Source organism: Salarias fasciatus, chromosome 23 (genome assembly GCF_902148845.1).
Source record: "Salarias fasciatus chromosome 23, fSalaFa1.1, whole genome shotgun sequence".
Taxonomy (NCBI): domain Eukaryota; kingdom Metazoa; phylum Chordata; class Actinopteri; order Blenniiformes; family Blenniidae; genus Salarias; species Salarias fasciatus.
Genome location: NC_043766.1, coordinates 40,058,675 through 40,072,983, shown reverse-complemented (window position 1 = coordinate 40,072,983; position 14,309 = coordinate 40,058,675). Strand labels below are relative to the sequence as shown.

The window sequence follows — 14,309 nt, the reverse complement described above, 5'->3', positions numbered from 1 at the left end:
GGTAACAAGCAAATTTGATTTGATGGGAGATTTTCCACTTGGGCCCATTAGAATAACATGGGGAACTTAAGCCATCGCCACGGCAACACCGTTGAAATTACAATATGGTTACCATTTGCTTTTTTGATTGGGACCACATGAATGAATAGTCACCCAAAATTTCATTCATTTCTGACAAATAATTTTACTCCCCATACAGATTTTATTTTGATTCTGTAGGGCGTGCTGTAATGCCGATTGTCAAAATGTCACTGTCAATGTGTCCAAATAGGAAGGGTCAATAAGTGTTTAAAATCTGCTTGAGATTGAATTTGTTATTTACGAATGGCAGCCAGTTATCACATTGAAAAAATGGCAAAATTTGACATCAACTTTGCGGCGTTGCCACGCGGAAACCGTGAACTGAAGATTTATGATTTGGATAACTTTTATTGTCTACTTGTGTAGATGGTGTCCACCAAATTTCAGCTAATTTGGAGAAGCGCGCGATCAAAACGAACATTTTGTACGACGTCCTGGAAAACGATGACTCAGCATTTTTGAAAATTCAATCCCAGTTAGCTGCTTTCCTGCTGTTCTGAGGGCGGGGTCATAATACCAATGTCTGAGGCCTCATTCACACATACGGGCCGGACGCGTAGACGGCGCGGGCGCTGGAGCGGCGTGTTGAGGTGTCCCTTTCTCACCAGCGCGGTCTGCGTGAGCGGGTTGTCCGCGGCAACGGGCTACTAGTGTAATATGTTTGAAGTAATTCCAGAGACGTTTCGGGTGCAAAAGGATGTGTATTCCCAAGAGCAGGCATCCAAAAACATGCATCAGCATCAGCAGTCAAAAACACACAACACAATTCGGCTTCCGTAGCTCCGCCATAGACCTACAGATATAGATCTCTAGATATGTGAATCGAGACACGCACGCTCCTCTCAACTGCACCGAATAGTAAATTCAAACAGAACATATATCGTAATATATGACAACTAGGACCTGTCTTCATTGTTTTCAATGGGACCCGCTCCAAGCCGAGTGGAAAAACAGACGGACCAGAACACTGGCAAAAGCCTCTTGTGTGACCAGTTTGTGGGCAGACATGAGCTCAATACATGCATAGAAAGCCTAGTTGACACGAGATGTGTGTTTATGCCATTGGTTTCAATAGGACACCGCACACAGCCCGCTCAAGTCCGCGCAGAAATATAGACTTGATTTCTATTTAGAAATCGCCGCGCGGATTTGAATGGGTGACGCGCGGGTCCCGCACGTGCAGTGTGAAAGGACTGATCTGTTTGCATGCAGTTCTGACTTTTCCACGCAGACACCGTGGAAACCCGGACAGATCCGCCGCACAGCCGCGTATGTGTGATTGAGGCCTAAATCCGGACGTATGGCCACCTTACTCTGAATATGAGGCGAGGGAGTGGCGCGCGTTCACGTAACACGGGAGCGAGCCCAGCTCCGCTGTGTGCGACAGCAGCTGCTTTCCAGGGCACAGCGCTGCTGCGCACAGAAGGAATAATACCTCGTCTTTGATTGGAATCACGTAACGCTACGTTTATGTCACAGTGCCATTGGAAAATATTTATTTATTTTCAAGGCATTATTTTTGACTGGCCCAACGGGCCAGTGCATTGCGCAATCTACTGGCCCGGACGGTTTTAAAAGTGCTCCCGGGCCATTTATGATGTCGAGCCCTGATTTATACACACTGTGATTAAGAGGAGTGGGATTGTTGACATATCTTTTATATAATTTGTCTTTTTTTTTCTTCAACAACTTCAACAAATCAGGTGAAAACCATGGTTTTTGAAATCTGAATGGTGTTTCTTTACAAGACATGTTACAGGAAAACATTCCTCAAAACAAGAGCTAAATACATCCATTAATTTTTGATATGCTAACTCAGCATTGTTCTCCTCGTATAGGTTATCCCAGGATTTGGAGTCAAGCCTGCTTTTAAACTTAGAAATATTTTTTTCGCTCATTATTCTTTTCGAAAATTTTTCTTTAGTGTTTTTAGCTTTGTTTGTCTTGATTTCAGAAAACTGAAAAATAGCTAGATGATCTGACAAGTCAAGATACAATACATCAGATTTCATACAATCAGTCAGAGAGTTTGAGAGGATGCTAGCTGCTGCTGCTGCCAGGTGGTAGCTGGTAGCCTGGTGGCTAGCTGCTGCCTGGTGGTATCTGGTAGCCCGGTGGCTAGCTGCTGCTGCCTGGTGGTAGCTGGTAGCCCGGTGGCTAACTGCTGCTGCCTGGTGGTAGCTGGTAGCCTGGTGGCTAGCTGCTGCTGCTGCCTGGTAGTAGCTGGTAGCCCGGTGGCTAGCTGCTGCTGCTGCCTGGTGGTAGCTGGTAGCCCGGTGGCTAACTGCTGCTGCCTGGTAGTAGCTGGTAGCCCGGTGGCTAGCTGCTGCTACCTGGTGGTAGCTGGCAGCCCGGTGGCTAGCTGCTGCTGCTGCCTGGTGGTAGCTGGCAGCCCGGTGGCTAGTTGCTGCTGCCTGGTGGTAGCTGGTAGCGCGGTGGCTAGCTGCTGCTGCCTGGTGGTAGCTGGTAGCCTGGTGGCTAGCTGCTGCTGCCTGGTGGTAGCTGGTAGCCCGGTGGCTAGCTGCTGCTGCCTGGTGGTAGCTGGTAGCCCAGTGGCTAGCTGCTGCTGCTGCCTGGTGGTAGCTGGTAGCCCGGTGGCTAGCTGCTGCTGCTGCCTGGTGGTAGCTGGTAGCCCGGTGGCTAGCTGCTGCTGCTGCCTGGTGGTAGCTGGTAGCCTGGTGGCTAGCTGCTGCTGCTGCTGCCTGGTGGTAGCTGGTAGCCCAGTGGCTAGCTGCTGCTGCCTGGTGGTAGCTGGTAGCCTGGTGGCTAGCTGCTGCTGCTGCCTGGTGGTAGCTGGTAGCCCAGTGGCTAGCTGCTGGTAGCCTGGTGGCTAGCTGCTGCTGCTGCCAGGTGCCAGCTGGTAGCCTGGTGGCTAGTTGTTGCTGCTGCCTGGTGGTAGTTGGTAGCCCGGTGGCCAGCTGCTGCTGCTGCCTGGTGGTAGCTGGTAGCCTGGTGGCTAGCTGCTGCTGCCTGGTGGTAGCTGGTAGCACGGTGGCTAGCTGCTCAGCTCCGTGTCGTCAGCCTGTGTGCTAGCCTGTTAGCACACAGGCCCACACACTCAGGGGGCAGAGGCTGGAGGGCCTGGGCCTGGGGCAGGTGGATGGGCTGCAGCAGGGCCTGGATCTGAGCCTGGTGGGTGGATGGATGGCTGAGTCTGGGCCTGAGCCTGGTAGCTACAGCAGGACTTTTGGAATACCTGCTAGCCAGGCCTAGTGCCAACCCAATATGTATCACGGTTAAGGTTTTCACTCCACTGCCACAATATATCCCAAAAGCCTCGGAAAAAAGTGCCCAACAGTATATACTAAAATCAGACCGAAAACAGATGAAAATATTTAGGAAAAAACACTGAAAACAGACAGAGACTAGTTGACATGTCAGAGCTTTTGCAGCTCACGAGTTAACTAGTGTGCTTTTTTGACTTGTGATATCAAGGATATCAAGGACACATAATAAGTACTCACTCGGCTTTCCATAGGGTTGTGCGCATTGCCCAGGCAAACATCTCCTAAGAGAAAACAACATAAGTCCAGACGTTGGGCGAAGGGAGCATTGTTTGGCCCACTGACTTGTTGTCTTACCTTATTTCACTCTGATGACATCTCTGCCAAGTAAGATCTCTGCTTGCGGGTCTCAATGTGGGATATATCCAGCAACCTTCCTTAGGTGTGGGTGGTGCAGGGCTGCATCTGGTGTGGAGATCTCTGACCTGTTGTTGATGATCTCGTTGCATTCGATGAGCGGTGGCAGGTGGATACAGACATTGCTGTCCAGCGACTCGATCACAAATCCCTCAGCTTTCCTGCCGGATGTCTCGACCATGCCAGAACATGTCTTGAGGCAGTATGAGGATGGTTCAGCCTGTATGTCAAACAAATCAAAGAAATCAGATCTTGCCAATGAGCGATTGCTTTGGCTATCTGTAATTACATAAGCCTTGATAGCTTTGTCCCGAGAACCTTTTGGATGCAGTTTTACAAGACAGATCTTGGCCAGATCTGACAGCTTGGCCCAAAATGCATATTTCTGTGCAGCTGGAGCTAACAATGGCTTCATTAGCGCAGTCTTCTTCTCACTCCCCGCCGTTCTCTGTTGGTGATGAAGTAGGCCGGGATGGCTGCAGGACTGGTCCGGGATGCTGTTGCACTCAGCACACTTTACTGCTTTTTTGCAGTCATTCTCCTTACATATTCTCTTTTCTTTGAGAAAATTCTTCCTGTCAGGCAACGGTTTATTCCTAAATGCCCTGCACTTCTGAAGAGAGTGTGGCTTGTTGTGGATTGGACATGTTCTGGCGATGTCAGTGTCGCTCTTTACTGGTTCTGTATCCGAGGTCTCCGAAGATATGTTTGTCTTGTGAACCGTGGCTGGATTTCTGAAGCTGTGACCTCTCAAGGTAAGTTTATCTTGTTTTACAGCTGTGTTGCTGCTGTAGGGAAGAATGAAGCTTGGATCGTTGCTCTTTCTGGCTTCATGACAGACAAACCTGGTGAAGTATGCTAATGGTGGGAAACAACCGCCATTTTCTTCTTTCCAGCTGGAGCCAGCGACACCCACTTTTCTTGAAGTGCACACAGCAGTTTCTCAACAATGGGGTTTATGCCTCGTGCAGAGTCTAAATATGACAATCCCAAGAGATCACCATCTTCCTGTGCACACTGAAGCTCCATGAAGAGGTCACCGAGTTCCTGTAGCCTTTTGTTTTCTTTAGCTGACACCCATGGAAATCCATCCAGCCTCTTGAATCTTTCTATTATTTCTGGTGCTGCATAACATTCATGGAGCCTCCTCCATGCCTTTGTAAGAGCTGCTGCTGGGTTATTTGCATACACAGACCGCATCCTTCTCACATGTTCATCAGACTCTTTACCGAGCCATCTTGTCAGTAAATCCATTTCTTCTGTTGGTGTGAGGCCTAGCCCTCTAAAGGCGCTGGTGAAGGATGAGTGCCAAGCACGGTAATTTTCAGGTCTGTCATCAAACTGGTACAGGCTGGAGCTCACCAAGTCTCGGCGAGCGAGGAGCTGAATGAGAGGTTCGGTTGCAGCTGAATTACCATTGGCTGTTGGTGTGGTGTGGGGAGTGAAAGGCTGGGCTGAAACATTTAGTTTTTGGTGAGGCCTGCTTGGATGACTCTGGTAGTCATATTCTTCACATGAGAGTTGGCATTCACTTTTCATAGAGAATGGTGTCCTCACCACTTGATGGTCAAACTGTCTTGGCCTGTTCATAGAGTCAGGACATGATGGCGGTTCACTGCGGGTTACCTGAGCCTGGTGTTCTGGACGGCTGCCGTCATCATAGACTTGTGGAAGAGGGGTGACAGCTGTAGGTGACCCACCTTTATCTGAATAGAAGTTGGTTTGTGACTTGACAAACTCACTCGTGCTTTCTATTTGTTCTTCTTCTGTCTTCAGTTCTTCTTCAGTCTCGTGTGCTAAAGGCCAGACTTGTTACGACAAATACTTTTTATATGATGCAGAAACAATCACTTGAACATATTTTATAACCTGTTTTATCTTTCTCTAACTTATGAAACATGAAATATTACTCACGCTCTCAGGACTCTGGTAGATCCTGCAGAACCCAGACTCCCAGGTCTCTGGTAGAGGACCCCAGCTGGAAGGAGATACTGCCCAGGAAGGGCGAGAACAGTTTTGCACAGTTTTTTGGTGTGTTTTAAATAATACACACTTTTTGACTCCATGTTGTTTATCACAAGTCCTTCAATTTGAAAAAAAAAAAGTTTTAAGGTGGTATGTAATGACTGAAGTCCAATGGTTCAATCTCTGTCATCAGGAATAAAGTTGTATCATAAAATCAGAGCTTATTAAAGGCAAATATAATCAAACATGATCTTTGAATGAACAGAATCTGAAACAACAGACTGATTGAGATGGAGCTCACAATGATTCTCTTTTTGTGTTTTTCAGAGTAAAACATCTCACCTGAATCAAATCTGTCAGCTCCTCACCGTGGATTTTCCAGGGACTCTATGAACACAGAGTGAAAGATCAGTGAAAGAAATCAGACTCTACAAGGTCAAAGATGAGCTCAGATCCAGAAGTCCTCCTGGGAATTCTGGATCAGTTGTTAGAAGATGACTTTAAAAGGTTCAAGTTCCATTTGAGCAATATCGGGGTCTTTGAAGGATGCAGAGCAATCCCAGCAGGACAACTGGAGACACTGGACAAGCCGGACACAGCGAGACGGATCCACCAGACCTACAGCAATCATGCTCCTGAACTCATGAAACTAGTTTTAGAGAAAATAGGAAAGAAGCATATATGGGATGAACACACCAAAAAGGCCCCACAACCTGAAGGTAAGCACTGGAAACATAAGTTGGTGTGATAACTTACATTTGCACATCATGAAAAAACAGAAGAAAAAAACAGAGAGAAATCTTCTGCTTTTACACTGGTTGATCTTTTTTTTCTCTTATTAATATTTAGTTGAAAGAAAATGATCCATGACCTCACAGTCTTTCTCTCACAAAACACCAATCTTTGTAGTCAATGTTGAAGATCAGTTTATGGTTTCTGAATGACATTTTGTACCCAGTCTGACATTCACAGTCCAATGAGCTGAAGAGAAAACAAACAGGAGGAAATGATTCATGATTCTGTATTACTTAACCTCTTAATGAACACCTAGTGTGAGTTGATGACCTGTGGTTACACAAACCCAAATGTCAAAGCTAAGATCTGCCAATTTCTGGTGATGTGTGTAGGAAGTGTGTTCGTAAAACCAAACTTATTCTGGAACAGTTCCAAAAACAGTTCCAAAATGACTCGCTCTCTCTCTCTCTCTCTTGGAAGAAAAAACAAATAAAGAAGAAAACGATACTGAAGAAGCTCATTTGTCAGCAAAATCTCAGGAGTGTCAGAAAGAACTGAAGTCCAACCTGAAGAGGAGGTTCCAGTGTGTGTTTGAGGGAGTGGCGATACAAGGAAAGCCGACCCTCCTGAACCAGATCTACACAGAGCTCCACATCACAGAGGGAGGGGCTGCAGAGGTCAATCAGGAACATGAGGTCAGACAGATTGAAGCAGCATCCAGGACAGCAGACAGAGCAGAAACAAGCATCAGACCAGGAGACATCTTTAAAGCCTCACCTGGAAGATCTCAACCAATCAGAACAGTGCTGACAAAGGGAGTGGCTGGCATTGGGAAAACAGTCCTGACACAGAAGTTCACTCTGGACTGGGCTGAAGACAAAGACAACCAGGACGTCCACTTCATATTTCCATTCACCTTCAGAGAGCTGAATGTAGTGAAGGAGGAGAAGTTCAGCTTGGTGGGACTTGTTCATCACTTCTTCAATGAAACAGAAGAAACAGGAATCTGCCGATTTAAGAAATTCCAGGTGATCTTCATCTTTGATGGTCTGGATGAGTGTCGACTCCCTCTGGACTTCCACAACACTAAGTTCATGACTGACATTAGAAAGTCCACCGCAGTGGATGTTCTGCTGACAAGCCTCATCAGGGGGAAACTGCTTCCCTCTGCTCGCCTCTGGATCACCACACGACCTGCAGCAGCCAATCAGATCCCTGCTGACTGTGTGGACAGGGTGACAGAGGTCCGAGGGTTCACTGAACCCCAGAAGGAGGAGTACTTCAGGAGGAGGTTCAGAGAGGAGGAGCAGGCCAGCAGGATCATCTCCCACATCAAGACCTCCCGAAGCCTCCACATCATGTGCCACATCCCGGTCTTCTGCTGGATCACTGCTGAAGTTCTGGAGGAGGAGCTGAAGAGCAGAGAGGGAGGAGAGCTGCCCAAGAACCTGACTGAGGTGTACACCCGCCACCTGGTGGCCCAGGTCGAAAGGAACAAGGTCAAGCATGATGGAGGAGCTGCCACAGATCCACACTGGAGTCCAGAGAGCAGGGAGATGATAGAGTCTCTGGGAAAAGTGGCTTTTGATCAGCTGCAGAAAGGAAACCTGATCTTCTGTGAACCTGACCTGAAAAAGTCTGGCATTGACCACGAGGTAGCCTTAAAGTACTCAGGAATGTTCACAAAGATCTTTAGAGAGGAGAAAGGCCTCCGGGACACAGTGTTCTGCTTCATCCATCTGAGCCTTCAGGAGTTTCTGGCTGCTCTTCATGTCCATCAGAACTTCATCAACTATGGAATCAACCAGATGAAAAAGATAGTGGTCAGGTTGCCAAAAGTGTTTAAGAAACCTAAACTCCACCATCTCCATCAGAGAGCAGTGGACGAGGCCTTGAAGAGTCCAAATGGACACCTGGACTTGTTCCTCCGCTTCCTCCTGGGTCTTTCACTGGAGACCAATCAGAATCTCCTTCAAGATCTGCTGACACAGACAGGAAGTAGCTCACAGTCCAATCGGAAAACAGTCCAGTACATCAAGAAGAAGCTGAGTGAGAGTCTGTCTGCAGAGAGAAGCATCAATCTGTTCCACTGTCTGAATGAACTGAATGATGGTTCTCTGGTGGAGGAGATCCAACAGTCCCTGAGATCAGGAAGTCTCTCCACAGATAGACTGTCTCCTGCTGAGTGGTCAGCTCTGGTCTTCATCTTACTGTCATCAGAAGAAGATCTGAAGGAGTTTGACCTGAAGAAATACTCTGCTTCAGAGGAGACTCTTCTGAAGCTGCTGCCAGTGGTCAAAGCCTCCAACAAAGCTCTGTACGTACTTCAGGAACAAATATGGACCATAGGATGGGCTCAGTATTATTGTTTTGTTAGCGCATTAATAATATTCTGCCAAAAAATGAGATTTTCATCTGTGAAAGAAAAGACGTTCCTTTGCAAACATCCTGTTTACATATAGCAAAGTACAAAACTGCTTTCAAGACTCTGAATTAGTAGTTACTGGATGTAACTCCAGTTCTACGAGTAAGTGCGTGCCCGCCTACGGGCTTCGCTAGTGGCACACCTCCAATCTCTGTCCAATCCACTGAGACTATACAAAGCTCGACGCACCAATCCCCCGCACGCGATGGCGCAGCGCCACGCCCCACACCGAGGGTACATAACCTCGGATGGCGCTAAGCAAACCCTTCTTCTGACGTAGCAAAAACAAGGGAAGCAGACAGCTGGGCCAGCAGGTAGGCGGGCACGCACTTACTCGTAGAACTGGAGTTACATCCAGTAACTACTAATTCTACTTCGTAAGTGCTTAGCCCGCCTACGGGCTTCGCTAGTGGTACTCACCAAGGCGAAGGCCGTAGGTCGATGAATGTACTCCCAGCTGGCCTGCTGACGGGATTGGTGCATAAGACAGAAGTAAACAAACCGTACGTCCAGAACGGTCGTAGAACTCCCGAAGGACGAGGCGGGCACCTAGCGATGTAGCGCGGCCCACGACGTACAAAGCATCGCCACAGCGACACACACACACGCCGGCCGGGAAACCACAGCGGCAGGCGGTGAAGGGGGGGACCCCTGGCCCGCGTCCCACGCACGGGGAGCGGCAGCGAACCCAAAAACAGCAAGCGGCAGAACTCCTGCCCCTGCAACACCGTAAACAACATCCGCAGACCGCGGCAGAGCCGAGCGGCAGGTGGGGAACCCCTGGTCCGCGAGCCCACCCGGGACGCGGCAGCCAGGCCAGAAGGACCGAAACGGTTAGACGACTGAACTCCTGTTCTCGCCGAAAACCGACATGGCCACAGAGTCAGTGCACATATCCAACAGATACGAACGCACGAAGGTGGACGCAGAGGCCCAGGAGGCAGCCTGGCAGATGTCACTCACCGTGACCCCTCTGCACAGGGCCGCAGAGGCAGCCACACGTCGTGTGGAATGAGCACGAATCACTGCTGGTGGCGAGAGATTCTGTGCCTCGTAGGCAGCTGCAATAGCGCCCCCCACCCAGTGGGCGAGACGCTGAGAGGTCAGCGGGGAACCACGCCCCCGGGCTCCAAACCTCACAAACAGCTGGTCCGTGGTGCGAAAGCCAGCTGTGCGCTGGACATAAAGACGCAGAGCCCTGACCGGGCACAGTGACCGCAGGCGTGGGTCGTCCCCAGACGAACCAGGCATGGAGTCAAACGTCCTGACCCGGATCACTCGCGACCGGAAGTCCGAAGTGATCACCTTGGGATGAAAGGCCGGGTTAGGCCAGAGGTGCACGAGTCCCCCATCCTGGCTGAACACCATGCAGGATGGGTGGACTGACAATGCGCAGAGATCCCCAACTCTCTTGGCGGATGCTAGCGCCAACAAGATGGCGGCCTTAAAGGAGAGAAAGCGGTCCTCCGCCTGCTCCAAAGGCTCGAAAGGAGGTCCCTTAAGGCCCTCCAACACCACATGGAGGTCCCATGGAGAGACCACATGCCTGGGGGGCGGTCGCAACCGACACGCCCCGCGCAGAAACCGCTTCACAAGCGGGTGGCTGCGTGCAGAAAAGTGGCCGAAACCGCCGTGGCCCGCTGTGATGGCCGATGCAAACACCGCCAGGGTGGATGCAGCGCGACCGCTGTCCAGCAGGGCCTGGAGGAACTCCAAAACTCCACCAACGGTGCAGGAGACCGGGTCCAAGCCCCTCTCCGAGCACCATGATGTGAAGAGCTTCCACCGAGACCTGTAGGCCTTGACAGTAGAGGGGGCCCTGGCACTCTGGATGGTGGACACCACCGCTGGGGGGAGGTCTAGTTCCACCAGCCTCACCCGCTCAGCCTCCAAGCCAGGAGCCTCCCGCCCAGGAAGGGGTGGGACCGAAGGGCGCCTCCTGCCTGCTGCAGTGCGTCGGGCCCGTCGGGAATCGGCCACGGGTCCCCGACTGCCAACTGAACCAGGTCCGGGAACCACTGCGCACTCGGGGTGTCCGGAGCCACGACGATCACGTGAAGATTATGCAACCTCACCCTGCGCAGCAGCGGGGTCAAGAGGTGGACTGGAGGGAACGCGTACAGGATGCCTGACGGCCAGCTCCTGTGTGCGAAGGCATCTACCCCTAGAGGGGGGGCGTCTGACAACCTGAGCGAGAACCAGAGTGGGCACTGTGCGTTCTCTGCACTGGCGAAAAGGTCTGTCACTGGGCATCCGAACCTGCGCCAGAGTCGGGCTGCGACCCACGGGGACAGGCCCCACTCGTCGTGGAGTGGGCCTCCCCGGGACATTCTGTCTGCACCGACGTTGAGGACTCCGGGCACGTGACGCGCCCTGAGAGACGCGAGGTGCCGGTCCGCCCACCGGAGGATCTCCGCCACTATGCGATGAAGAGGGGGAGACCGGGTCCCCCCCTGCCTGTTCAGGTACGCGACCACCGTAGTGTTGTCCGTCCTGATGAGCACATGGCTGTCCTTCAGCCTGGCTTGGAAATGGAGCAGGACCCTCTGCACCGCCGTCATTTCCAGCACATTGATGTGAGTGGGAGTCAAATCCCAAGCACCGCCCACCGCGTGGTGGTCTAGGGTGCCTCCCCATCCCGCGAGAGACGCATCGGTGAACACTTCGACGTGATGCGACACGCAGCCCAGGGGAACTCCTTGCATTAGGAGAGCAGGATCCATCCAATAAAGGAGATCCTGGCGTGCTTGGGGCGGGATCGGGAACCGTTTGCATCCGTCCCACTTTCCCACGCAGCGGAGGCGTGCAAACCACCGTTGCAGCCTGCGCATGTGTAGAAGGCCCAGCCGGACCACTGGGTGGGCCGCGGCCATTAAACCCAGGACGGTCCTGATCAAACGAACCCCGACCAGGGGTGTGGTCACTGCAGACCTCACGGTCGAGAGAAGGGAGGTCCGTCTCTCCTCGGAGAGGCGGGCAGTCATAGAGAGCGAGTCCAGCTCCAACCCCAGATAAGCCATGCTCTGAGCTGGGGTGAGTGCGCTCTTGTGTCGGTTCACCATGAACCAAAAGGAGCTCGATGTGGTGCAGGACCTGGGTCGTGTGCAGCACAGCCTCCTGATGAGAGGACGCCAGTATGAGCCAGTCGTCGATGTAAGTGAGGATCCTCAGACCATGACGACGGAGGGGCTCCAACGCTGCTTCGACACACTTGGTAAAGGTGCGAGGGGCGAGAGAGTAGCCGAAGGGGAGCCGGTTGTATTGAAAATACCTGGTCCCCACGGCAAAGCGGAGGAAGGCTCTGTGCCTTCTGAGAATGGGGATGTGGAAGTAGGCGTCCGTCAGGTCGATCGAAGTCATCCAGTCCCCAGGTCGAATGCTCTCCAGGAGGTGTTTGACCGTCAGCATGCGGAACCTCCTGGTGGCTATGTGAGTGTTGAGGACCCTCAGGTCCAGAATGGGTCTTACACCCCCGCTTTTCTTGGGGACCAAGAAGTAGGGGGAATAAAAACCCGAGTGCGCCTCTGTCGCGGTCAGCTCCGTGACTGCACCCCGGCGGAGGAGTGAGGCTACTTCTGCCTCGAGAGCGGCCGTCCCCGCAGGGCATGCGAGCCGCGTACGAAGGATGCCGTTGAAGAGAGGCGGACGACAGGCGAACTGCAGGGCATAACCGTTTCTCAGCGTCCTGGACAGCCAGGGAGAAAGCGGTCCCAACATAACACGCCACGTGTGAAACCGGAGCGTGAGTGGCTGTACCACGGCCAGCGGGGACGGCCCACCCGTCCTCCCGGCCTCGGGAGACGGGGGGCCCCCGGCGAAAGGGCTGTGGAGCAGGCGTCCCCTGAATGAGAGCGGGCGGCCGCGAGGCGGCCGCGGACCGGCGCTTTGCTGGGGACAACCCGAGCAGAGGCAGCGCGATCCCGGAGTTTTCCGGGTCGCTGTGCTCGGTGCTGATGTCGGAGCCTTCCGGATCGCTGGCCGTGATGCTGAAGCCGGAGCCGGGACGCTCAATAGCGGGAGCCCGGGACGGCAGAGCTCCGCTGCTCCGAGGCTCCGCTGTGACAACACACGGGGAAGCCGAGGGAGCGCTGCCGGGAGCAACACCAATAAGGCCGGGATCGGGGCGCTTTACGGCGGACACCCGGGCCGGCGTGAGTCCGCCGCTCGGCGGAGAAACTCCGCTGGGAGCGGCATGAGTGGCGCCGGGGCTGGGGCGCTGCATGTCGGCAGCCCGGGGCATAACGGCACCGCCGCTCTGACGCCTCGTCATGCTAACACGAGCGGAGGTCGGCGGACAGACGCTGCTGAGAGCGCTATGGGTGCGGCCGGGGCCGGGATACCCCACGGCGGGGATCCGGGCCGGGCCGGAGCCGTCGCTCTGACGTTTCGAAATGCTCACTCGAGCCGAAGCCGGTGGAGAGTGCAGCCTGAAGCGTTTGCGGGGCGCTGAAAAGACATCAGCAGCGCACCGCTTGCGTGACGCACACAGCGGGAAAGCTAGCGGCTCCAGCGCGCTGCTATGCCCCGCGTCCGCAGCCGCATTGCGGCCAGAGCGCGAAGAAAGCGCCGGTGAAGAGGCGGTTCCGTGCGCATTCCGCTCACCATCCTCAGCCGCCTTATCGCGGAGCGGGAGGAGGGAGGGAGAAGGGCCCAGCCGGGTTTTGCACTTTTCGATCATGCTAACACGGGGGAGAGGAGGGACTGCTGCTCTTTGGAAGATGTAACGGGCCTGACGGCCTTTATTTGCATGTTTGCTGGCAGGTGCGGGTCGAGCGGACGGGGCGCTCCGTGTCTCGGGAGCGCGGGACCGTCTGGGCTGATCGGCGCCCCGGGAGGATCGGCGGAAAGACGGTCCAGTCTGTCCAGGTGCCGAGGTGCTCCAAGGAGCGGGACGCCGCTGGTCCGCGGAGCGGCGGCGGCTCACGGCGGGGCTGGAGGTGCGGGGCGAGCTGCTGCGAGCCTCGTGCTGCTGCCTCCAGGCGCTCGATGATCACCTGTATATCGGGCCCAAAAAGAGAAGAGGTGGACAAGGGGAGTCCCAGGACGCCCCGCTGGTCCCGCTCAGATAAAGAAGACAGACCAAGCCACAGGTGCCTCATGGCGAGCTGTGCGTTGGCCATGACACGGCCTCCACTGACGGCGATGGCTCTGCACATGCGCATCAGGACTTCGGCCGTATTTTGGACTTCCACGATGTCTTCGGGGGAAAGCTGGGACTTCTCGTGGCAGATCTTGTCCACAGAGCCCAGGAGGAAGGTCATGTTATTGGCTAGGGCGAACGTCAGGTTGCCGCTAGCGTAGCCACGATCCAGGAAGCTCGCCATGCGCCTGTCCCTTTCAGACGGCAGCACGGGCTTTCCGCCGGGCCAGGCGGAGGATCGGGGGAGGAGGCACAGCCGAACGGAGTCCTCAATGGCAGGCACTCCGGAGACCGGCGGCCAGCCCTCCACACAAGAATACTC

The 14,309-nt window shown here is 53.4% G+C and overlaps 2 protein-coding genes across 3 annotated transcripts in view; both read left to right on the top strand.

Annotated features, from left to right (window-relative positions):
• LOC115382203 (NLR family CARD domain-containing protein 3-like) overlaps window positions 1-14,309 on the top strand; it is a 617,169-nt gene that overhangs the window by 8,352 nt on the left and 594,508 nt on the right. The window lies entirely within an intron of this gene.
• LOC115382199 (NLR family CARD domain-containing protein 3-like) lies at window positions 5,691-8,923 on the top strand. The gene is made up of 3 exons (XM_030083894.1): window positions 5,691-5,753; window positions 6,015-6,406; window positions 6,903-8,923. The coding sequence occupies exons 2-3, from the start codon at window positions 6,130-6,132 to the stop codon at window positions 8,882-8,884; spliced, it is 2,259 nt and encodes a 752-aa protein (XP_029939754.1). The 5' UTR covers window positions 5,691-5,753; window positions 6,015-6,129; the 3' UTR covers window positions 8,885-8,923.

Bases quoted from the DNA above. Each gene is read 5' to 3' on its own strand.
- LOC115382199 (XM_030083894.1), top strand. From the start codon at position 6,130: ATGAGCTCAGATCCAGAAGTCCTCCTGGGAATTCTGGATCAGTTGTTA. The intron at 6,407-6,902 runs GTAAGCACTGGA...CTCTCTTGGAAG, and splicing joins AAAGGCCCCACAACCTGAAG to AAAAAACAAATAAAGAAGAA.